We start from the raw sequence: 26,013 nt of genomic DNA, 5'->3' as shown, positions 1-26,013 counted from the left end.
ATTGTAAAAATGTAAAATGCCAACAAATAGAACTTAAAAAAAAAATGTAAAGAAAGAATGGCCTAGGTTGCACCTTTTTGTTAAACCGGGTCTAGTATGACTAAAAAGATGATACAGTTCTTTTTAACGTGACACTTTTCTCCGAAAGGTTAGCTACCTTTACTAACCATTAGGATAGTTCACACATAAAGCTTCATTTTACCTGTAATACCATTGGCAAAGGCATTTAAGCAATACTAGCGAAATATAAATTGCATAAGTGAATTTACTTACATTACCACAAATACAACTAGAGTTCCTTCAAATATTATTTTTCAATATTAGAAAAGATGCTTTAAAGTGCATGGTTTTATTGGATGAGCAAAACACTTCCCTCTGTATGCCTGAACATTTATGCTTGAAATAATGAAGAACTATGGAGTGGGGTAAGTGCTTTTCACATGAAAATAGGCTCTGCATTGCTCCCAGTAATTGAAACAAAGTTAAAAATGTCCTACTGCTTTGCTTTAACTAAATCAACTTGGTTAGATCACCATTTATCAATAAGACTGCAGAGCCTCAAGCTACAGCTCGTTTGAAAAATACAAGTACAATGAACTTTACATATGCATTAACACTACGGAAGCTCTGTTACACCGCTTCATTGCGACTGTGAATCCAAAAGCTGTCCGGCAAAAGCCCACTGCAAGCAAAAAATGCTGAATTAATGTTTAGAGGTTTAGCCAAGGAGTTAAGCACTTCACACAACAAGCAAACAAGAAACGTTAAAAGCTGGTACTATTTTCTCTGTTGTTCTAGTCGACCGGTCCTTCTATCTCTGATACTCCTTTGATATTATTATTATGGGTTCAAGTGTCAAGAACTGAGTGTTCTATGATTATCAGGAGTGAAAACTGTCTCCTCAGTCCAAGCAGTGAGAGTAGCCATTTCTAAATCACGGTAACTTCGTACATGTTTTTGGTTATATAATATACTCTTATGACTGTTCTTGCTTTATGGGCACAACAGTATATATATATTTTTTTTTCCACGAAAAAAGATTACAGAGACATAATATTTAGGTTCAGACTTTACACACACAAAACCACAGGAATGCAGCAGTTAGAGTTGTCTTAAGGGGAAACAGCCTTTACAACGAAGGCATTATAACGACAACGTCCTTACTACGCACGTTTTTACAATTCTTTTTTTTACGAGTATGTCTTTACAACGTGAATGGAAAAGCTAATGGTAAAGTCATACTCGTAGTAAATAAAAAGTACGTGTAAATATAAGTATTTTGGAAAGTATTAAAGGTAAGGGTAATTTTAGGGTTTAGGGTGGATATGGATTGTTTGGGAGGCAAGAGTAATGTTAGGGTTTAGTGTGGTGTGGAGTCTTCTCAGTGGGGTGGAATGTAAGGCTTGTTGCCAGGATGGAATGTTGCTCTTTGAAGTAAGGAGGAGTTGGAGCTGTGAAGGTGGGAGAGAGAGCTGGATGTACCTGTAACTGCATCTTACCAATAAAGCTAACCATCTTCACTTACTGCGTTGGAGTGGATTTTTTTACATTGGCGACAAGTTGAACCGGTCCAAGGCTTACTTTAAGTTACATTTGGCTGTTAATTCGGAGTACTGCACCTGATCCTTGAACTTTGTTAATGCTTGCGCTGTGCTTGGGAAGTTAAACATATCTTCTGTGTGTCCCACTGGAGCTGCTCTGTACTTTAGCTTTGTGCCACTGCACTGCGTTTCCTTTCGATGTTTTGTGTGCCCTACCCCTGTTACCGTGTGCTTTTGGAAGTTATTGCCATTTTCTCCTACATTCTTCTACCTACTCTTGTAACCCTGGCATTCTGACCAATATTCATATATGTCTACTATTGAAAACTACTGTACTGTACTGTTGGAGCTACTGTTGGAGCTACAGCACACAAGCACTAGCTTGAACCACCTATCCGCGCTGTGCCACGTACATGCACTAATTAAATAATAACATTCACAGGCCTCACCTTCCATTGCTGGAGTTCTTCACGGACGCTCTTCCTGCAATATTCTACCTGTGTCCAATTTCCTCTAAAGAGAAGACGCATGTCAGCACTCATGACTGCAGCCATTTTAAGAAGTTGAGAAGGTCTCCAGATAGAAACTGTGCCCAATTTCCTCTGAATATCGACGTATGACACGCACAGCGGCCATTTTAAGAGGTTGGGAAAGCTTCCAACAAGAGACTTCTTCGTAGGAACATCGTCTTGAAGATCATTTTTCTTTAAATGAAATCAGCGTTTCGTAACATACTATTTGGATTGACTGAACTTCAGCTATACTTCATCAACACGGCATGTCTTGAGGTTTTTATTTTATTTTATTATGTTGATTTGCTGTTTGGATTAACATTCATTTCTTTCAGGTGGGACTTCAAGTAACTAACGATTATTCTTGTTACAGGTGGAACTCGAATTAATGAAATAATTGTTTAAGTAGGACTTGAATTGATTACTACTTATTCTTGGTTGTATTACATTATATTGTACTTGCTATGGCTGATCAGGGTTTAGCTGTTCCTCCTTTCTTTCTTCCAACTCCTGGTAAGCCTTCCATCCCTTGGAAGGAATGGAAAAAGTTGTTCTTAACGAATATATTGGCAACTGGTGCAGATAAATATGGTCCCGTACTCAGGCAAGCCATTTTGCTCCTCCACTTGGGTGTTGAGGGACGTCGCCTGTATGAGAATCTTCCTGAAATTTCCTTAGGTATGGGCGATGGTCAGCCAAGTAATGTTTATGACATGACCATGCAGATGTTAGACATGAGCTTTGTTACCAAAGTAAATTTCGTACTAGAAAGGCATACAATTTCTGTCATATACAGAAAGTGGATGAAGATATTGCGACTTATGTTGCTGCCTTGAGGGGACTTTGCTTAACTTGTCGTTTTGAAGGATTAGCAGATTCCCTTATACATGATCAGACAGTTAGGTGTACTAACAACAGGAGAGTGCGTGAAAAGTTATTTATTAAAGATCCTACATTAGACCAGGCAATACGGATAGCTAAGGTACTTGAACATACATATTTATGGATAAAAGAAATGGACAAATGTAGCAGTTCAATAGTGTCAAAAGATATGGTGTCAAAAGATTTGGCTTCTAAAGGGTCTGAAATTCATGCATGTTTTGATGAGGCTAAGACTGTGAAGCATTTTGTGAAATTGCAAACTAAGCCTCTTAACAAAACAAGTGAGGTTCCCCGCACCGCTAGTACTACCCCGGGGACCAGTGCACGTGTAATCAAGTGCTATCTGTGTGGTGCTCCTGGCCACATTGCTTCTACCAATAAGTGTATGGCTAGGAATACAATTTGTAGAGCATGTGGCAAAAAGGGACATCTTGCAAAAGTGTGCAGATCTAAAACACAATATGTGCAACCCATTGAGTTATACATAGACCAGTATTTACAGTGCATACACCACTGTACTAAACAGACACAGCAATGTGCTGTTGATAAAAACATAAACCGGGATATTCGGAACATAAACCGCACACCTTAAACCATAGGCTTTGTCACACAAATCGCAATGTGATTGATTAGTGTACTAGTAGCTTACCTATGCATTACCTAGCATACGATTACTCAAGCCAGTATTCCTACATAACAACAAGTATAGCACATGCAAACCAATACAATTGTGTGAACCGGAGCAGTGCGCACAAAGGCACATCCAATATTTTTCATCCATACACCAATCTATTTGCTGTGTGAACCACTGCAAAGGATGTAAACCAATGTGTTTCACATATGAGATCATTTATTTTTGGCCTCTTTGACACCTCATTCATGCAGACATACACATGGAAATGCAGGTGATTTTGTGCCAAAGCGCAATACAGTTTTTAGTGCCATCGCATAATATTTCATATTATCAAACATAACTTACTGTCAAGTGACACGTTTCATAGAAACATGCTCAGATGTTAGTGACAGGCACTGACCTCCATATGTCAAAAAACAGGTATGAATGGGAAAAATAATCCCACAGTATAGTATATGAATATTTGCGTGAAGAATGGTGTGCGATCCAATCCATTGTTTTTAGCATTACTGATGTGCCCTATTTCCAAAAGAGTTCTCCTTTTGGTAATAAGTTGGTGGTAGGTCCAAGTGCTGATGCAGGTTTACACAACATCCCACTACAGAACTTGAGGGCCCAGTGATAACGTCAAGCAGCCTTTGCAGGGGAAAGCAGATCAAACAGCCGTTTGCTTACCTGTTCTGTAGGAGGATAAAAGCAAACAGTTGGCTAAACATTGGTGAAGCCAGGAAACTAGAGAGAGACCCTGGCATATATGCGTGTGCTCACTCAATACATTTTTAATATACATATGTAGCATGTATACAGTTCATATTTTTCCCTATGATACTGTACCTTACTGATGTGTATACTTGCTGGGATTTAAATTCAGTGACTTTGTTTGCACATCATTGTCATAACACAAAGCAGTTATGATTTATTACACCTAATTCAAATCCTTCATTATGAAGTACTAGCATGGCACCTCCAAATCTCACTGTTCATTTGCTGTTGCTCTTTAGCAGTGTTGATGAACACTCCTTATTGAGTCCAGAAACACCAGCATCAGCTAGCGTAAACTGTAAATCAATGATATGGAACATGGCCAAGAAGTGTCCATCGTGGGAGGTTGAACCAGGGACCTTTCTTGATTGGCCGCAAATAAAAGAAGGAAGAAAATAAAACACCTTTTAATGTAAGCACGTAGTAAATGAGACCACGTGGCAAAATTCAATGAAGATCTACCAAAAAATAAATACATAAAAAAGTTCTGTCCCTTGAGTAATTTAATTTCTGCTTTAATTGATGAATAAATCAGTGTTATCAGATTTTCATGTTACAGTTGACGCCTAAATTGCTGCGGCATAAAACATAACAAGAGTGAGATGAGCTACATTGCCAGGAGCTCTCTAATGAGAGGTAAGATATTGTTTATCAAGTGATCCAAAACATAAATCCTGGAAATCCGGAAGGGGCTTCTTGGAGTGTGGCTAGTGCCATATGGTGGGGAGGAAGGAGTAAACACAAAATACAAGAAACATTTAAGACTAAAGCATCTTCATAATCTCAGCACCCTATAACTGTGACTTCTGAACATGTGGTACAAAAAACTAAGGTGGCTAAAAAAGTAAGAAAATACACATAACCATCATACTTGCTTCCTGCTATGATCGAAGAGCATAACACATCAAATTAAAAGCAGTTAAAAGCAACTGCTGTTAAGTACATTTGGAGCACATACACGTCTTTGGTAGTTTTTCCAAGAAGAGTATAGCTTTGTCTAAGGTTGAATATAGCAAAAGCTTTCTCTCAGCATATTGCTTTTGTGCAGCTAATGTAATAGGACGGAAGTCAGGTGAAATGATCCTTGAGGCGAAACAAACCAGGGGGAATCAAAGTCCCTCAGAAATCTCAAGAAAAGAGTTGATCATCACAAACGTGTCCGCAATTTAATTTTTTATGATCTTCCACTGGGCGGCTATACTGGGAAGGTGTTAATTGTGCCTTACAAACAAGCAATGAAGATACAGTGTTAAAGAGAAGAGAGACAGGGGTGTAAAAAGACTATAAATAGGAGCAAAGCAGGAAGGAAACATATCAAGCATATTGGAGGAATTAGGTGAGGTGAAGACAGAACAGGTCGGTGTTTTTTTAATTTCCTGTGGGTGAGTAAGTGAGATTGAGTTCTTATAAAAGGACTAAGGTGTTCTAGAGACAAGTAGTGGTGAGAGAGAAATTAAGGACTTAGCGGTATGGAGGTGGTCCAGGCTCTAGTCTGAAGGAGGAGAGAGTTCTTACATTTAAATCCTACCTCTCCACCAGAAACGTTGTGTGGTAGGGAATGGACCTGTGAGTGAGAGATCCAATTTGGAATAGTAGTTTGGCAAGGCTGGGGAGCCAGTAGACTTTCTGAAGTACTGGATTCATGTGATCCACAGAGACATTGCATGGAAGGCCACCTTATGGGGGATGTAAGAGGAAAATGAAACTGCAGGAATAACTGAATCGCCGTTGTGCAGGAGGGATGCAATTAGGCTGTGTGTCATGATTCTTAGTGAGGGTTCAGCAAAGCTTTATTTTCTTAAGGGAATGAAGACAGTAATGTGCCGCCTGGGCATTTCATTTGGTGTGAGGGATTATAGCAAGAGTACTATCAATAGTGAAGCCTCTGTGTTCATTCATAAGTGAGACGCTTGAAGGAGATTTAATCCAGTAGAGTTATATCCAGTTTGCTTTTATTTCTGGGAGGATGAGCAAGAAACCTGTATTCTGATCCATTGGAAACTGTTTGACATCCAGTGTTGTATTTTAGGAAGCAGGCCTTCAATGTGCACATATCCTTCAGCCATCATGTCCACATGTATAGCAGAGTGTCATCCTCATACTGGTGTAAGCATATGTTGCACTATTTCAGTATATCTGGTAGGGGGTCAAGACAGAGATTAAATGGTAGTTGGGCTAGAACTGAGCCCTGAGGTACATAGCAGTTCATACTGGACATTGAAGAGCACTCGCTTCGTATGTTGATAAAGTGTCTACTAAAGTAATCCTTACATTTTTTGCTTACATACCCCTCACAACATTTCATATACGTATTTATTCGAGTGCACCTTTCTCATTTATAAACAGATACTGTATTTAGTATCCTTTGCACATGTATAGTGTATACAATTTGCTTTATCATAGTTTGATAGTGCATCAATTATTCACGTATATAGTCACATGATTCATAATAATTTAAAAGAATTAAGTGAAGGTGCAATAAGAATAATATGTTAATCGGCGTGAGGCCTGCAATTTCCAAAATAATCAGAAAACTGTATTTAAGCTGGGTCTCAACAAGTACAGAGCACAGAGGAAATTAACTTCTCGGGAGGCTTGGTTAAAGCAAACATAGCTGTAACCATCCTTTGTGAATGCCACAGACAGGCATCTCGACGCCAGTCTAGTCTCATTGGCTTGCTTGGGAGATCATAACTTCAGGCATCAGAAACAGGCAACAACTTTCTCAATATAAATCAATTCTGTTGTTCAGCTAAGGTATGCAGATGGGGGACCACGTTACAAACTTGTATAGGAACTTGTGGTGTTAAGACAGCTTAGCTAGAGGCATAGAGGGAGGGGTTCGAGAGCAGAGGCACGCTCCATCATTTCATACATGCAAATTCTGAAATGTCATTGCAGTGTTGCAATTCTTTCATCCATATCTTTATAGTTACAACTATACGCATTCTGTGCACTAGAATAAGATGTGGGTTTTGACAAAAAATACTTATACTGTTTGTTTTTGAATTTGTCCATTTATGATGAAAAAAAGATTTGGAACCCACTAACAAAAGATAATCCTGGAAGTCTCACAGGACTGATTGTGGCCTAGAACTAGAGCACACTTTCTCCATGTAATGTTCAGGTGATCATGAGTTACTGTCCACAAGGTATAATGTCTCAATTTGGTAAGTTGGCATCAAGCCTGTACTTTGCGAGGGGTGTAGAAAATGTAATATAAGGCAGCGTTCTGTATAAAAGTACTAAAAACATATCCATGGCACCCGTCCGCAGGGCTGATCTTTGAGTAATCCTGAATGACACACATAAGATTTACTAACAGAAGAGAGGTCTGTTTTAATATTGTTTTCCCCCTCAGGTCAGACAGGAGCTCCCTCTCTGCTGTGGGTTTGTCAGAAGAATGACTATTAAAAGATATTCCCATTTTGATTTCAGTTTTGGATCGGTATTACAATGGCAGCATACCCTGTTGTGATAAGAGTAAATGTCAGGACACAATTAACACAACACCTCCCAGGAAGAGGTTTCCCTTGGGGATAGGGGGTGGGGGTGTGAAGAAATGTTTGTTGTAAAAGCACATGCTGCATATCACTCGGAAATATTTTCCTGCTGGGAGGAGTTTGATCCTGTAGATGCCAAACACTAGGCCCTTTCATACCTATAAACCTGCCCCTACACCTGCAGAATAGGAATTTTATCGTTATCTAAAAATCCCATCATGATATTAGGAACACCAACCTTGCCTTAGTGAACAGTTACCACAAGCAGTACAGAATGTCAGCATCGGCCCTTAAGTAATTCTGCGGCTCTGGCCCATATTGGCTGGATATACCCAACATCCAGGTGTAGCTGATCTGGATGCTCCAGAATTAAGACAATTATTAAATCAATTGGTAGCTATATATAGTCAACTTCAGCAGTATAATTTACAGACCACAGAACTGAAGTATACATCTCTGTGGGTCAGGATACTTTAGATTCTCTAGCTGCAAAAACAAACTCAAAACAACAAAACGAGTGTAAGGGTTCTAGTAACAAAAAAAAAAGAAAAAAAGAAGCTGCACCGGAAGCTGTGAAGAAGAAGAAAGCTAAGCAGAAAACCAGGACTGGCTCGCCGCCACAGCAGGAGTCAGGGAATACAATTTGAGAGACTATGAGAAAATGTTAATGACTCAGTCTCTGAGAGCTGTTTTTCCTGAGTGGACTATATTCAGGGGTGGGTGTTGCACGTGGAAAGTTCGCAAGGCCCTTCTTTGGGTTTCTCGAACCAGAGGTATTCTAAGCGGATGAGGTGTTGCCTGAATAGCAGTTACTTCAGTTTCTTCTGAAACTATAGGGGGTGATGGGGCATACCGAGTAAGTTTAGGACAGGAGTCCCAGAGCCTTGAGACCTAGCAGGGCGGCAGCTATTGGCTCTCTTTCAGCTATTTTGGATTGAAAGGAAAATATCAGTTGAACAGCAAACAAGGGCAGTTTGAATATAATTGGATAGTATGGAGGTGTCTTAGCGAACATTTCTTAACTGTACCCTTACTCGAAGAACTACTTATTTTTACAATCTCTCCTGAAGTTTTGGAAATCATTGACAATGGATCAGATGCGAGGTAGCTTACAGGGTGGGACTGGAATCTAACGAGATATCAAGAAAAAGTTACAACAACAGCTAAGCATGATGCCAATCACTTTCTGGTGAGGCATGGGACGCAGGTGTTTCTCTGCAACAGCAGTCATGTATGTGCCTATCAGAAATTGAAATTGGCAGCTATTTTCAAGATGCATTGAGCCGTGCCTCCCCCAGACTATTCAGCCCTGAAAATATCCTACTGTCCTCCTCTTCCTCCACTTCTCAGGAGGAACAGGGGTTGATTCTTGGGTGGAAATAATAGAGTGTATGCAGGGCCTTCGCTCCAGTAGACCTTAAGCACAACTCTAGAAAACCACTGAATTACCACGGTTACAAACATGCCTTGACACATTTAGTTGTATTTTGTAAATGTTAGGAATCTTTACGTAAAATATATTTAATACCTCTTTTAAAATCCAGGGGTTTGCCCAATTTCGACCCGCCTTTCCCTATTTACAGCTATTACCTGATAAAGTGGTGATACTGGCGGTTACGGTCTCTCTAAAAGGAGCCCTATATTGGAATAAAATGGTGTGAGCCTAACTTACAATGATGTGACATATAGTTTGGCTTCCTTTCCCCTAAATTGTACTGAATATTTATAGATTGTGCAAGCTGAGCGTATTATGGTGGAATGCACATTTTTATGATTTTAATAAATTTATGTGGATCTTATGTTTTATTTATCTTTTATGATTATGATACATAATCGAATAAAGATGTATTACTACTATAAGTCTGAGGCTTATGGTTTTGTTGAAGAATCTCTGAATTAAAAAAATATAACAGCTGGAGAAGGGATTCCCCACCCTTCCTGTTTAAGGACAACATTCTTCCTCATTATATATCTGTTCACATGAAAACCTGTGAGATTGTCACTCTTTCAGCAGGTGAATTGGGAAAACGGCGGATTAGTGCCCCTGTCCTAATACAAATGTCATGCATTGATGCAGTGCTGGCTGTGGTTGTGAAGCACAAAAGCTCGGCGCTAAGCCTTTGGCACATCTGTCCTCTAGTGTTCGGTTTTCAATAGGAAATCCATTCTCGTAAAATTACAAATTCCACCTTGAAAAGGCGCATGATAGCAGCTTTCAAAAGTTTAGGGTTTGAAGAATAGATGAGAAAAGAGATGGAAAATGGAAATTGTAGGCCGAACTGAAATCAGGATGTTTCTCTCAGAATTACATGAACTGCAACTGCTGTATTCCACTCAGTTTCCATGGCAACGTGACTGCGAAACACTTTTCAAGGGACAGATGAGAAAGGTCTACTAAATAGAGCGTGTGCAGGAGTGGTGGGGGCGGCGGCGGAGAGGGGCCCCAAGGGAGAAGGGAGCGCAGGACAGAAATCTTTACCAGACAGCTGAACTTAATAACAGTGCTTGGGTTTACCTGGAGGTTGGGAAAATGTGAATTCAGGTTTACAGCCTTGTTGTTTTGTAAGGCGTTCAATCACAACGGAAGTAAAATGGCTGTTAAGTTTTCAACCGTTCTCTGTTTGGTTAAGGACTGTCCTGTATCAGATAAACAACACGTTGTGTTCTTTTCACTCATTTGCCTGAGGTAAAGGGGGATCACGAATAAAATCTTGCTTTTAAAAAGAGCGCTTTGGTTTAGTAGTTTCCTTTTACCAAATTGAATGCTACTCCAAGTGTAGCTCCTAGAAGCATGAAATAAAGTCTGCCCTGCCATGACTCAAACTCGTGGTCTGCATGTAGGTGGCAAACAGATTTCAAAATTTCAGCAGCAAGCACCTGCAGTCCGCTCCCTTCCAGACAGTTATGTCGCTCAAACATCAGGAGCTCCCACATTTTTCATTTCTTGAGACATAAATTCACACTTCAAAACTCTCCGGGGAAACAGTTGTAATGGCATATCCCTCAGCACAATTTGAACAGGTGTAGTTTTATTTCCCCTCAGATAGTATTCCCCCTTACTTCTACTCTACATGTGTTTCAACTTGGTGCTAATGCTACGAATATTCTGCGATAGCTATGGGTAAAACAGACGGCGGGCTTCATTTCTCCCTTAGATTAGAGACCAAGAATTAATAATATTTCTCAATACTTTCAATTCTGTAGAAGAAACTGACTCAACGAATTGACGTCTATTGGGCCGACTATTTCTTATCAAAATAGATGCTCATTCTTGCGTCACTGAATCTAAAGATCACGTATTATTAACTCTGGGAATCATCATAAGAACGTAACACTTAAACATGGATAGCACTGATAATCAGCATTTCAGTAACTATACTTTTACACATAGAAACCCATAACTTCAGTACTGAACTGTGGAAAACGAGCCCGCATTGCTATCGATGCCCAGGCTGCTGGCGCAAGACGCCTCTTAGTTCCCATTCTGAATAGTTATCAAAAATAAAGAGACGGGCGCTGGATGCAGGAATCAAGAACAGAGTTTAATTCTCATGAGGAGAGCCAGTCATTTCAGACACGAAGCAAGGTGTCATCGGGAGGTGCTCTAACAAGTGAGCGTGAGACTCTGGTTTTTATACATTTGCAGAACATTTGATGATACAATCAGGTCAGTGTGTCGCAAAAGGAAAACATTCCTATAATCCTCGTGACGATCCTACTCCACATACGTTCACAATGGGGACCTTTGACCTGCTGATAAGAGGGGAGGGCAATCACGCAGCTGGGTGTTTTGGTAGGATGTACGCCTGATCATGGCCCAGGGGGGTGGGGTGGCTAGGCATACAATAAGGGCAGTAAATGGTATCCCCTGGCTTAGGCGATGGCCTCGGACATGTGTGGTCAGCCGGACTCGGGGGTAGGGGTCATCAAAGGAGTGGTATTCATATCTGCGTGGACAATCGAGCGCGGAGGGAAGGCTCGTCAACAGAGGGACATTCATGGAAGGGAAGGAGGTGCTGGTCAGGCGCGGCCGTGACTCTCAAGGACAGGGCTTTGCGGAAGAAGAGGGTTTATGACTTGTTCATGTGAGGAGAAGGAGGGGGGTCAGGGTGCGTGCAGGGCTAGAGTCGCGCAGTGAGAGAGAGAGAGAGAGAGATCTTATGACCTGTACATGGGAGAACAGGGGCAGCCAGATACAACTGGGGGGGGGGGGCTATGTCAGCTGAGGCGAAGGATGCTTCTTCGAGAGGGAAATGGGGAAGGCCTGGGTCAAGCAGGAGGGTTACCTTTCACATCAGGATCGCGTAGAGGGAGCGGGTTTCATGGCCTATACATGAGAGAGGGGGTGCAAGATACGCGCAGGAGGGAAGCTGGGGATTCTAATGGGTAAAAAGGGCCATGGTGCCTAGAATGGCCGTACATATGCACAGGGGTACGGGTTCTTACTGGCAGGGTGATACGGTCAATAATTTACAGTATCCATGGTGCCCACAGGGAGAGGAGTGGGAGAAGAAGTGAAATGAATGCTGTCTATGTACATAGATTTTGTCAGATTTCACAGTCGCCCCTTTTTACATAGCAGCAATCATTTCTGCAACTGACGGGTTTACAGGTAGGCAGGCATTGTTGATGAATTAGCATTTTGGTAATACTAACATGTGGCGTATAATCATAGGCAGTGAAGGTGGTGGGCGGATTGCAGTACATAGGGAATTACATTTTCGGTGTGCTCCTGACAATTAAACGCATTACATAGCATAAATCTTTTCTAACTTAAAAATGTGACCAATGAACAGTTTTGACCAGGTAGTTGAGAGTGGAATTCGGTTCAATACACAGTATTTCTTCGTCACAGTGTCTTTTTATCAGCGAGCCATCACTGGTAGGCTCTAATCCCAGTGCTTGTCGTTGGCGCTGTTGAGCACCGGCGATGGAGCTATGGGTCCAGCTCGGTTCTATCCTTGCGCGTTGCAGGGTGCGGTCAGTCCTCTGCTGTTAGACCACAGTCCTGTTCCCTAAACAGTCCGTTTGGCGGCGCCTTATGCTCGGCACCTAGAGTTCTATGGCAACACCCTCTTCCCATAAAATTGCAGTTCTTTCCTTTGGCAAAAAGTCACGTGGGAAGGTGGGTGAATGTTGTTCAAATAGCCGATAGAGAGAGAGAGTGAGCGGAGTTGGGTCAGTGTTCCTGGGACACACAAAAGGGACCAAGGGAGCAAAGGATAACAAGCAGGCAGGCCCATCAATCGGGCCCAAAGAAGGGGGACGGAGACTCCAGGCACACGTGGGTTAGCAGACGGAGGGCTTCAGGGCAGCCCGTCATTTTTCATTTTCCACGTTGAAAGTGCTGTCTCGTCCGTATCTTGTTGCTCTGCAGCTCCACCTTCGGTCGAGGTCACACGTGTCCCAAGATCTGTAGCCAGGCTGTATGTCACATCCGACCCATCTCCTCCGGTGATCGTGAATCTTTGAATGGGTACAAGACAATGTTTTAGAGAAATGGCAGAAGAAGATATCTACGCATGTGAATTCCTCCCTCAATTCTACGCAGTTGGGAGATACGCTCATTGGTCACAGTCAGAGGTCCTATTACCAAGCAGTGCATGTGTCAGCATTCCTACTGAATTTATGGCATGTTTATTCGTTGTCCTGTTTATAACTCAGGTGAGGACAAATGACATTCCCATCAACTGTGCGTTACATCATATTCGACATTACGGAGCATTTCCCTTCAGGACTGGCCAACATTTTCAGACAGGGTGGGGGTGCTATCGTCGAGAATCGGGCAAAACAACATTTCCTCAAGGGTCAGCAGCTACCCATGGTCATTATGTTTATACCTGGGACAGCAGAAGTTGTTCTATCAAAAATGGGGCAGGGATGCTTCGGGCGCTTGCGCTTGGGTGCAAAGGGGGTGGGACAATCTGGGTATTGGGTGTCAGTCTAGACGTTGGCGCTCGTTTCTGAAGAACAGACATAGGATGCCATTGACATACAGTTCCCCTATAAAAGGCCAAATTTGGGGGACTTTAGTCGTCTTACCTGTCCTTTCCTTCTCAGCCAATTCAAGTTCATTCATTTTGCAGAAAGGAGAGGCAGTAACATGGCGAGATACAGTCATTTTAGTTTCGGTCAATTTCGCTGAACACCTTCGCGTTCAATATGTATCAAATCAGACTGGTACCGGTGGGGTACAGTTTTACCAAAAAGGGAGAGAAAATAGGGAGACTCCCGTAGAGAGTGAGAGTCGTCCGCAATCTAAACGAGCCATTCTGTACACGTATGACATGTAGAGAGAGAGAGAGAGAGAAAGAGAGAGAGATAAGGGGGTGGTGAGAGAGAGAGAGAGAGAGAGACGTGTACGAAAATAGGTCATTTAGTGCGCTCACAACACAGAACAGCAAAGGTCAGGTAACATGCAGATATAGACAGAGGGGAGACATATATTCGTACGTTACACACACACAAACTTAGACAGGGAAGACGGCACATATACAAGACATTCACAACAAGACAGGAAACAATTGTTAGTCTACAACATCTGTTTTTATATATATCCTACGTATCTTTACTATCCTATTTATCTACGTGCTTAGCTCTTTCTGCCCTTCCCCCCTTTCCCTTCCCGTGTGTCATGCCTGCGAGCGTTCCCAATTACCAATACTCACACCTCGGTTGGTCGATCAGAAATTAACCTGGTCGCGCTAGTTACCCATGGTTGGATCTTAAACCATTTTTCAGTTCCTTCCTTTGGTGGAAAGTTCTCCAGGCTGAGGCAACGGCAAGTATTGATCGGGAAAACAGTCGGACTGCTTGGCTATATCTGCAAGAGTGTGAGAAAAGGGGGCAGTGCATTTTGAACATCGGCAACATTTTCTAACTTCCTAGGCGGGCGGTGCCGTGGCAACCCTTACCCGTACAATTTTTCTTTGTCCTTTCCCTACCTAGTCAAAACGTCCAGTCATTTCATTTAACGCGTCGTTTCTAGTCAATTTTATTTTTGTCATTCAGTACTTGTCCAGTCTCTATGTCAGTCCATCCTCCCGTTGCTATGCTCTAAGGAGGAACAGTCATGTTTAAGCCTACGTCTTTTAAAAACTTTTATTTGTCCTAAGGACCATGCTCATATTCCCTTTTTCCCCCTCTCATCGGCGGTTCGGTCGTCGTCCATCCATACATCAGCCAGTGTTCCGACGTGACCTGCAGAAGGGAGGAGAAAGAAGGGGTGGGGGGGGCAACATTCAAAACCTCATCAACGTGCAGTAATCCGGAAATGCTTTACCTACCACATACTCGACCTATTTCCACGCAGTGCATTTCCCTACCATCACGGCGTTTAAGCCCAGATGGACCAGAAAGGTCAGACAGATAATCATTGACGATCTGTGTGACATGAGCTACTTGGTCGTAACCCCTTTCGATCGGGTACAAGGGTGGCGGTCAGGTGGCATTTCTGTGGTGTCGTTTTAGGGTTTCTAAAGCATTTTCCCGGCTGCCTGTGACACATAGTGTGGCTGCTGAATATCGGGTCCTTTTTAACCCCTTAACCTTCATCATACTTTCTTGTTGCTCACAGTAGTAATACATTCAAAACTCATTAATGCAACCGCTACAACTATGCTTTCGTTTTCAAAATACCTTTAATAAAAAGTGTTGACGCATAAATACAGGCCTACAACCCAGTGGACTAGCCACGGAGCAGATTGGAACTGTACATGGGAAGAACGAAGCTGGTGGCAGTTCATTGCATAAAGTGCGGCAGTGCAATAAAATCGTATTAGACTCCCCTACAGAGCAAGCATGATGCATGTCAGTAATTCATCCTTAATAAATTCATAAATACATTATCCAATGTTCATTCATTACCTTAAATTACACCAATTCATTTTCCAACTCATAATCGGTACCCACCCTAAGTCAATTCATTGTCCAAGCACATACTCAATATCCTTCATATCTACTTTCATTATCCAAACGTTATATATATCTCGGGGTAAAAAGCTTGCGCAATCAGGGTGCAACAAAGTTCATTAAAAACGTCTCATTTTGTGTCGGCGCCATTTTGGGTGGGGTCAGGCAAGTTCCAGCACAGTCAGAGCATCTCTAGTCTCGCATGGTTGGCCCAGAACTTTCCATTGGCAGTTCAGAAAGTCTCGTGCAATGTGGTTAACAGTCTAACAATATGGACCACGAGTCAAAGAATGGGAAGGGCGGCAACAATTTTCCTACCGGGTCATTCTGGTGTTCCTCCGGAACTGAACAAGCCTATGCCGTGGCGACATTTTAGCCATTTCCGATCCGAGCCTGGTGCCGGCAGGAGCAGCACCGCTGTCGTGGTTCCCAGTGAAGGGGACGGGGGCACCCATGCAGGGGGTCGGGAGCCCCCCGGCTCTTCTAGAATCTTCAAGGTCGAGGAGAGGCGATATGGAGCGAGTGCCCGTCCTGGGCAGAAGACCGCTTTTTGATGTTGACCCTCTTTAAGCAAAGAGTGTTGGGGTGTCGCTGGAAGCCTCCACCTGGAGGGAGGTGGGGGAGGGTCGTTCGCGCCACCTCCCCCTTCCAGCGACCCCGCGCCGTTCATCGGCTCCATCGTTCTCGACATCGGCCGTGCCAGCCATTGATGATGGGGGGGGGGGGGTGGTCGGCGGCTGAGGCAAGACAGCCCCCCCCCTCCCTTTTTGACATGTGGCGGGACTACCTGATTCTCCAGGGAGCCCGAAATGTGGCAGGACTGCCTGTACCTATGAAGGCGACGGCATGCGGTGAATTTGGCATCTGGCGGGACTACTTGATTTGCCGCCGCTCTTGCCTTGGCTTCGGCTCTGGACCAGCAGGCGATGGCATGCGGCGAATTTGAAATGTGGCGGGACTACTTGATTCGCCGCCGTTCTCGCCTTGGCGTCGGCCTTCGACAAAAGCCGGATCGGGTGAGAGAGAGGGGTGGTCGGTGGTCGAGGCAAGACAGCCCCCTCTCTCCCCGCGGCCTGCAGGGCGGCAGAAGAGAGAAGATGGAGAGGTCCTTGTCATCCTTTGGACCGCCTGCCCAACATCATCTCCTCCTGACCGTGGCCAGGCGAGTCCCTCGTGCCTCGAGGCCTCGCCTTCCGGATGGGCGTAACCGCGGACCCGTTGCACTTCGGGAGCTTCCGGAATGGGGGTAGGTACCTATTGAATTGTTTCTATTTCATGTGACCGTTATTTGGGCGTGGTGGGCAATGAGGCAGACATGTTTAGGGCAGAAATAGGCAACGGAACCTAGCTACCTCGTGGCTGCCTTGGTGTCAGGCTTGTCTTCCCTCGCCATTTTTATGTTTCTTATTGCTAGTTATTTCTAACGTTTTTTATTTTATTTTTAACGAAGTTGATAACTCCTCAGTGGCCTACTGATTTCGCCCAACTCCTTTTCTTGTATTTTTATGCCATAACCTATTATGAGCCATAGCGACTAGTCCACACTTAATGAACAGGTCCTTATTAGGTGTGCCCTCCAGTGGAGCTGGATAGTTCAACTCTAATAAGCGGTCCGGGCTAAAACAGGCTACCAACCAGTGGGGAGAAGATAGGCATGACGGATTACAACGGGGACAAAAGTCTGCATTACCTATCTTATCACAGCGGGCAAAGACTAGGCAGAATATTTCTATTCTCCGTTGTTTGGCGGCGGTGAATACCTCAAACGAACCAATACCGAATAATCGGCCAATCAAACAATCCAGTGGGGAGAATAAGTGGGCACGAAAAGTTATCGTTGCCCACTCTTTCTCTACCTGCAAAGCGAGACCTTGTTCCTCCCTGTTTGCAGACAAAGAATCTCCAGACAATAATCCACGAACGACAGTTAGGGAAACAGTGGGGGAGGAAGATAGGCACGACGGATTACAATGGGGACAAAAGTCTGCGTTACCTATCCTTCACTGCTTGCAAAGAGAGAGCCTGTTGTTTTCTCCGTTTGCAGACAGCGAATCTCCAGAGGGTTTCAACAAAGCGTAATACTAGTATTATCCAAAACAATCATTTCACAATTTGTCGCATTTACGCGACCTTACCCGGACCGGACCGTGTGGGCAGTTCTTCGCCTTCCTCCTTCCAGCGCCCGATCGTTCTCTTACTCCGTGTAGCATTCCTGTGGGATTCCAGTCAGGACAATAGGTCACTCAAGAGAGGTCCGTTCAGAATTGGTGAAGTTCTGTCGATCGGCAGCCGGGCGAGGGCCCTCTCAAGGCAGGCATGCCCCGATCATTTAGATGTTCACTTCTTCGTCTGGATCTCTCTTACCGAACCTTATGTCACTGATGGACCCCGCGTTGGGACGCCAATTGTGGAAAACGAGCCCGCATTGCTATCGATGCCCAGGCTGCTGGCGCAAGACGCCTCTTAGTTCCCATTCTGAATAGTTATCAAAAATAAAGAGACGGGCGCTGGATGCAGGAATCAAGAACAGAGTTTAATTCTCATGAGGAGAGCCAGTCATTTCAGACACGAAGCAAGGTGTCATCGGGAGGTGCTCTAACAAGTGAGCGTGAGACTCTGGTTTTTATACATTTGCAGAACATTTGATGATACAATCAGGTCAGTGTGTCGCAAAAGGAAAACATTCCTATAATCCTCGTGACGATCCTACTCCACATACGTTCACAATGGGGACCTTTGACCTGCTGATAAGAGGGGAGGGCAATCACGCAGCTGGGTGTTTTGGTAGGATGTACGCCTGATCATGGCCCAGGGGGGTGGGGTGGCTAGGCATACAATAAGGGCAGTAAATGGTATCCCCTGGCTTAGGCGATGGCCTCGGACATGTGTGGTCAGCCGGACTCGGGGGTAGGGGTCATCAAAGGAGTGGTATTCATATCTGCGTGGACAATCGAGCGCGGAGGGAAGGCTCGTCAACAGAGGGACATTCATGGAAGGGAAGGAGGTGCTGGTCAGGCGCGGCCGTGACTCTCAAGGACAGGGCTTTGCGGAAGAAGAGGGTTTATGACTTGTTCATGTGAGGAGAAGGAGGGGGGTCAGGGTGCGTGCAGGGCTAGAGTCGCGCAGTGAGAGAGAGAGAGAGAGAGATCTTATGACCTGTACATGGGAGAACAGGGGCAGCCAGATACAACTGGGGGAGGGGGGGGGGGGGCTATGTCAGCTGAGGCGAAGGATGCTTCTTCGAGAGGGAAATGGGGAAGGCCTGGGTCAAGCAGGAGGGTTACCTTTCACATCAGGATCGCGTAGAGGGAGCGGGTTTCATGGCCTATACATGAGAGAGGGGGTGCAAGATACGCGCAGGAGGGAAGCTGGGGATTCTAATGGGTAAAAAGGGCCATGGTGCCTAGAATGGCCGTACATATGCACAGGGGTACGGGTTCTTACTGGCAGGGTGATACGGTCAATAATTTACAGTATCCATGGTGCCCACAGGGAGAGGAGTGGGAGAAGAAGTGAAATGAATGCTGTCTATGTACATAGATTTTGTCAGATTTCACAGAACCTAGGGGCCGATTATGATAGCGGAGATTCCGCTGCGGACTGAGAAAAGACCCCCCGCCAGATTAGGATGGCAGGGGCATCTTTTTTCCGTCCGCCGCTTTTCCGCCGTGGTCGCCTTCCGACCGCGGTGGAAAAGCTCTAACATGGCTGGCGGTGTCTATCAGACACCACCAGCCATATTAGGATGGCGGCGCTCCTATGCCTTTCCATGGCTGCATTTCCGCCGTGGAAAGGCATACGGTGTTTTCTTCGGGGGCCCATTGCGTGCCCCCAGGGGTAAAGGGGGGTTGGGGTGGTGCACATGGGGGGTACCTATGGTACCCCCCTACCTTTGCGTGCACGAAGCGGCAGGCACCACGCGGTGCCTGCAGCTTCGTGCATGCAAAGGTAAACATTCATTTTTTAACACTGCGGCGTGTGCTGCTTCAAGCAGCACTCCCCGCAGTGTTAAAAATACAGGATGTGACCGCCAGGGTGGCGGTCACATCCTAATTAGCACGGAGGGACCGCCGCTGCCCCTGTGGACAGTCCCTCCTCCTCTGGGGTGGCGGACGGACGCCGGTCCGTCCGCCATCCTAATAGGCCCCTTAATTTGTTTGCCTTTGCTGTCGAAATGAGTCACTCATCATTGACACCTGGGACTGTCTCAGGATCCATTTGGATGGCAATGGGAGCACTGACCTACCATATATTGACAGCTTTTGAAACGGTTTATCACCTCGCCCGTCTCCGCTACCTAGGTCATCTTCACTCCATCTTTCACGCATTCAGGGAGAACTCTTATGTTGTGCATACTACCTAGTTTGATTTCATTTACATTGTTTAACGTGTACTTTGACCCCGAGTAAATCTAATGGTCTCAGCTGTCACGGAAAGTGGAGGATTCCCAGACTGTCCTAAAACTCAAACCATAATCTCATCATGACTCCTTTATTCTGAGAACTTGTGCGTTGTGTTCTACGATTGGATGAGCAGAAATCACTTGATTCTCAATGTCAGCAAGCCGTAATATTAACCTGTGGATATTCTGCTCAGGTGCTACTGTGCTCGTGGTAGGCTGCTAAGCTTGCCCCCTTGGAAACTTCTACCTCAATAAAATCTCATGGACTCAACTAGTCTGCTTGCACTTTATTGTTTGGGGATATATTATTTATTTTCCCTCTTGTTTCCTCAAGTTTTGTGTACTTGGATGAAAGGTGCAGGGATAGAAGTATGGTTCCAGGTATAATCTAATTATTTTACACAACTGTAGAGAATATGAAAATATTACATTCCTATTTGTTTTTTTGGAAGTGTTTAACCTCTTGAAGTCAGTGGAAAACCCGTTGACCTCCACTTCTCTAGTGGGCTGGATGTCAACGGGTCGTTCAGTACAGTGCTAAAAAAAAGCATTTTAGTGCGAGCAACACAAGAATTTTCTTTCTTAAAATCAAAGCAGGGCCGCTAGGCAAAAGCGTGATTTTTTGTGTGTACTGTGGTGTACTGTGAAGCACAGCCCGCACACTATGCTGCAATGCCACAATAAACGAAAGTGAAAGCTGACATTAAGCGCAGCCGGCTTTCACTTTGGTCAGTGCTTAGGACAGGGTGGGTGGGGGTGGGTGGGGAGGCTTGTGGATCCATGCTTGGGATCACCTCTGGACCACAATCCTGAAGCAGGGATCAATCAACTAGAAACCAGGACGGTCATTTTCGGGAATTTGATATTTGATATTTATTAGCATTTGTAAAGCGCTACTTTCGCTCCGGAGGGAGCATCTTGGCGCTGAGCACACAGAGAATCAACTGTGGGGAGCAAGAATCAGATAGCTGCAAGGACCGATGAGTCGGACTGAGAAAAAATCCAAGTCTTCAGGAGTTTCCTGAAAAGGCTTTCTGAGGGGGCATGCCTAAGGTTGGGGGGAAGACGATTCCATGCCTTAGCAGCCAGGAATGAAAAGGTCTTTCCGCCTTTGGTTTTTAGTTTTATTCGGGGTGAAGTGATTAGATTAGCACCTGATGACCTCAAGCAGCGAGTTGGAATATAACGCTGGAAGCGCTTGATCAGGTAAGATGGACCCGTGCTCCTGGTGGATTTGAAGACAGTGACTAGAAGCTTGAATAAAATTCTCTTATGGAGGGGCAGCCAGTGAAGGGCGTTGAGGGCTGCAGAGGCCGAGGACCTACGGGGGAGTTTCAGGACAAGCCTGGCTGCTGCGTGTTGAACACTTTGTAATTTTTTGAGGGAAGATTTCTTTATGCCTGCTAGGAGGCCGTTACAATAATCCAGCCGGGAGAGGATAAGCGCCACCGCGACTGATTTCCTGGCTGAAATAGGCAGAAAATTGAAAAATTTCTTTAGCTGCCTGATCAGACTAAAACAGCGCCCTGCGGTAATGCGCACATGCTCATCAAAGCTGAGGGAAGAGTCGAATTGAACTCCAAGATTGCGGGCTGAAGAGACCGCGCTCGGTGGTGCTTCGGAGTTATGGGGCCACCAGTCTTTGGGGGAAAGAGTGTGCCTTTACCTAGGGGTATTATTTCGGTTTTGGCGCTGTTGCATTTAAGATGATTCAGGTTAAGCCAGGAAAAGACTTGGGAAAGGCAGTTTTGAAATCTAAGGGCAGCATCCGGGAATCTTTTGTCAATGGTGACGACAAGCTGGGTGTCGTCAGCGTAGGAAGTCACAAGGATCCCATGGGATTCGATCAACGTGAGGAGGGGGGCCATATATATATTAAAAAAGAGAGGGCTCAGGATAGAACCCTGGGGCACACCTGAGATGGTGGGTCGTTCGCCAGAAAGAAAGGGGCCTAAGGAAACCGTTTGAGAACGGTTGGACAAGAATGATGTTATCCAAGCAAGAGCGGAACCCGAGACACCAATCTCACGCATTCTATTAATTAGAATGACATGTGAGATGGTGTCGAAGGCCGCGGTTAAGTCGAGCAGGATGAGGACAGCCTGTCTGCCCTCATCCTGCAAGAACTTGATGGTGTCTGATAATTCAATCAAAGCGGTTTCTGTAGAATGGCCCGGGCGAAAGCCGGATTGCTGTGGGTGCAGGATGCGTTTGTTTTCCACAAAAACTTTTAGTTCCTCATGAACTAACTGCTCAGTGATTTTGCCTAGCGCTGGGAGAAGGGAAATTGGGCGCATGTTGGACAAATCAGTTGGGGATTTATTTTGTTTTTTCATGAGGGGCTTAACTATGGCCTTCTTCCACTCAGTGGGGACGATGCCAGAGTTAAGAGATTCATTCACAATGGCATTAATTATAGGGTTGACAGCCTCAATAAGATAGTGTAAGATGATTGGAGGACAGGAATCCGTAGGGGCACCTGATTTGCAGGCCAAGATGGCTTTTTGCGTTTGCAACAGGGAAACTGTTGTAAATTGATTTAGTGAGGGAATGGTTGTGTCAGTATCTTGGATTGGAGTAGGTAAAGGGGGGAAATCCTTATGAATATTATTGATTTTTTCCTCAAAGAAATCTGCGATTTGATCGCAGAGAGTTTGTGAAGGGGGGATTTCGAGTGCCAGTGCCTTTGGGTGAGTGAAAGATTTTACTATATTGAAAATCGTTTGTTGTTTCTGTTTGGCTGAGTCTATTGCTAGAGTGAAGAATGCCTTTTTTGCTTTTTTTATATTAGAAAAATATTGTTTCCTCTGGAGGATGTATATGGATCTGGAAGTGGGATTGTAGGTTTTTCTCCATTCTCTCTCCAAAATCCTACACTTAAGATGACAGTCAGTGAGGGCCGGAGTATACCAGGGGGCATTGGGCTTCTTTTTGCCTCGGACTGATTTTTGAGTGGCAGATTTTGAATTAGCAGAGACCACTCTGTCAATCCACAGATGAAAGTTTGTGGAGTCTTGTGATGCATCTCCAGTAATGGGAGGGGGGGGACAGCCGGTTGGGGATTAAGTTTGATGCACTCAGCTACCTTCTTCCAATTGATGGGGAAGGGGGTATGAGAGTGTATGGTGAGAGGTGACAGCAGGGATTTAGTTTTGATGGAGAAGGGAATGAAACAGTGGTCTGTCCATATTTGTGGTAATGGGGGAGAAACATCTAAGGAAGCCAGGTTTGTGCAGATGCCGTCCAGGGTGTGCCCGGCACAGTGGGTAGGATAGGAGACTGATTGAGAAAGACCAAAGATCTCAAGAGAGTGACGGAAATTAAGAGTGTGGGGGTCGGTGCAGGATTCCAAGTGAAGGTTGAAGTCCCCAAGAAGGGTAAAAGTGGGGTAGTGAGTCAGGAGTGCTGCCAGAGTTTCGTCGAGGGAGTCCAAAAATGGTGTGGCATTCCCGGGGGGGCGATAAACGAGTCCTCCTGAGAGGGCGGAGGAAGGACTGATATGGATAACAAATCCAAGAGACTCGCAATCCTTGAGGGAGGCCAGGTCGAATGTATGGCACCTGAAGGATTTCTTTACTATGATAGCCAGCCCGCCTCCCCGACCAATGGGTCTGTCCCGCCTGAGGATGGTGAAATCAGGAGGGAGAGCGGTTGCCAGATCGGGGTTGGAAGCATCGTGCAGCCAAGATTCAGTAATGAATAGGGCGTCAAGATCGGATGACACTATGAGGTCATAGATGTCTTGTCCGTGACGCGCTAAAGATCTGGCATTGATGAGACCACAGTTGAAGGAGGTCGACTTGTGACGAGGGAGGAGGGGAAGGGGAGAGATAGGGCTGACGGGACTAGAGGATGACCAACCGCATGATCGACAGGAAAAAGGGCCCCAGAGGTGGTCTGTGAAGGAGTGAACATTGCAAGAAGGGCTTGGTAAGGTCGGGCGCATAGAGAGCAGCGCATTAGAGTCGTACCTGAGGACTGGGAGTGTTGGAGCAGCATGGCCCGCGCCCGGCGCGAATCTGGCGCGGACGGGCGCAGACGGGCTTGGCTTAGGCGCGGCTTCGGCGCACGACCGGCGCGCCCGCTGCGCCAGCCCGCTGCGCCGTCTGAATGAGTGACACATTATATAGGAAGGAGGGAGGGTGGGAGGACGGCGCGACTATAGCGCTGACCTCACCTTCCTCACTCAAGATGGCGCCCACCGCAGAGTGATGTTGAATTAAAAGCAGCTGGGCTGAAAGAAGAGGAAGAGAAGGTGTGAGAGGTGTCAGAGTGCCTGTATTCTCAATTCCCCTTAATCTGACAGCCCCCAAAGTTAAAAAGCGGCGGTTTTAAAAAGGGTATAAAAACGCTCCAATTGCTATGCAGGGAAGGCTGAAATAAATGCGCCTCAAATCGTGATTATCCAGCTCATCAGCAGCTCGCAGCCCCAGTTCCCCTCACCAGGGAGAGCATCTGTAAGGCAGGGAGCGCTGGGAAGGGCACACCTAAATACAATGGGAGGGCGGGAGGACGGCGCGACTATAGCGCTGACCTCACCTTCCTCACTCAAGATGGCGCCCACCGCCGAGTGATGTTGAATTGAAAGCAGCTGGGCTGAAAGAAGAGGAAGAGAAGGTGTGAGAGGTGTCAGAGTGCCTGTATTCTCAATTCCCCTTAATCTGACAGCCCCCAAAGTTAAAAAGCGGCGGTTTTAAAAAGGGTATAAAAACGCTCCAATTGCTATGCAGGGAAGGCTGAAATAAATGCGCCTCAAATCGCGATTATCCAGCTCATCAGCAGCTCGCAGCCCCAGTTCCCCTCACCAGGGAGAGCATCTGTAAGGCAGGGAGCGCTGGGAAGGGCACACCTAAATACAATGGGAGGGCGGGAGGACGGCGCGACTATAGCGCTGACCTCACCTTCCTCACTCAAGATGGCGCCCACCGCCGAGTGATGTTGAATTGAAAGCAGCTGGGCTGAAAGAAGAGGAAGAGAAGGTGTGAGAGGTGTCAGAGTGCCTGTATTCTCAATTCCCCTTAATCTGACAGCCCACAAAGTTAAAAAGCGGCGGTTTTAAAAAGGGTATAAAAACGCTCCAATTGCTATGCAGGGAAGGCTGAAATAAATGCGCCTCAAATCGCGATTATCCAGCTCATCAGCAGGGAATGAACTTCCAGGCATGGTAACTGCTCTCCCTGAACAAAAGTATTTCTCCCACTATCGGGCCATTAGGGGTGTTTACCTCAAGCTGCCCCCCATGGGGTAGAAAGCCTTGTAGAAACCAGGGGGGGGGGGGAAGTATGAGGCGCCCCACCCTGGCATTGGTCTATAACTCATCCCAAAAGGGGCAATAAAGTATTTGGGCAGATAGGGGGAGTTTACCCCACTGTGCTTCCCCATGGGGCGGAAAGCCCACTAGACACCAAAGAATATTTGGCTAAAAAAGAAAAAGGGGTAAGTGTCCCCCACTGGCATCAGACCATACCCCAACCTAATAAGAGCAAAGCAATTTATGTCAACATTAGTAGGCAAGTTGGGAGGTTTACCTCTTAACACCGGGGGGGGAGGGGCCGGGGGGGGGGGGGGAGAAGAAGACGTGTGGTGGCTTACCTTAGCATCGAGTCATGCCTCCACCACAAAAAGGGCAATACGTCTTTATGTCTCTCCAGGGACAGATAAGGGGTATTTACCCCCAATCTGTCCCACAGGAGGGAAAAAGACTGATAACTTCAGCTAATCATGGGTTTTTACGCAACTGCACATTACGGCAAGTTTTTGAGACCATACTGACAATGGTAACATCAAACCTTTAAGTCTTAGAATACAATGTGATATTGGTTATATACTCAGGATTGACTTAAAGTGAGACTCTTATCATGGGGAG

At 45.4% G+C, this 26,013-nt stretch overlaps 1 protein-coding gene across 1 annotated transcript in view; it reads right to left on the bottom strand.

The window, feature by feature from the left end:
- Nucleotides 1-2,515: 2,515 nt before the first annotated feature.
- LOC147668100 (disintegrin and metalloproteinase domain-containing protein 12-like) overlaps nt 2,516-26,013 on the bottom strand; it is a 1,153,841-nt gene continuing 1,130,343 nt past the window's right edge. Inside the window, exons 13-14 of the mRNA XM_086948784.1 lie at nt 4,245-4,249; nt 2,516-2,581 (exon numbers count right to left, since the gene is read on the bottom strand). Coding sequence (XP_086804910.1) covers nt 2,516-2,581; nt 4,245-4,249 — 71 coding nt within the window. The remainder of the gene's footprint in view (nt 2,582-4,244; nt 4,250-26,013) is intronic.

The sequence above is a fragment of the Lissotriton vulgaris genome, unplaced genomic scaffold (genome assembly GCF_964263255.1).
Source record: "Lissotriton vulgaris unplaced genomic scaffold, aLisVul1.2 SCAFFOLD_378, whole genome shotgun sequence".
Taxonomy (NCBI): domain Eukaryota; kingdom Metazoa; phylum Chordata; class Amphibia; order Caudata; family Salamandridae; genus Lissotriton; species Lissotriton vulgaris.
The sequence above is the reverse complement of the archived record's forward strand: the minus strand, read 5'-3'. Positions and strand labels throughout refer to the sequence as shown.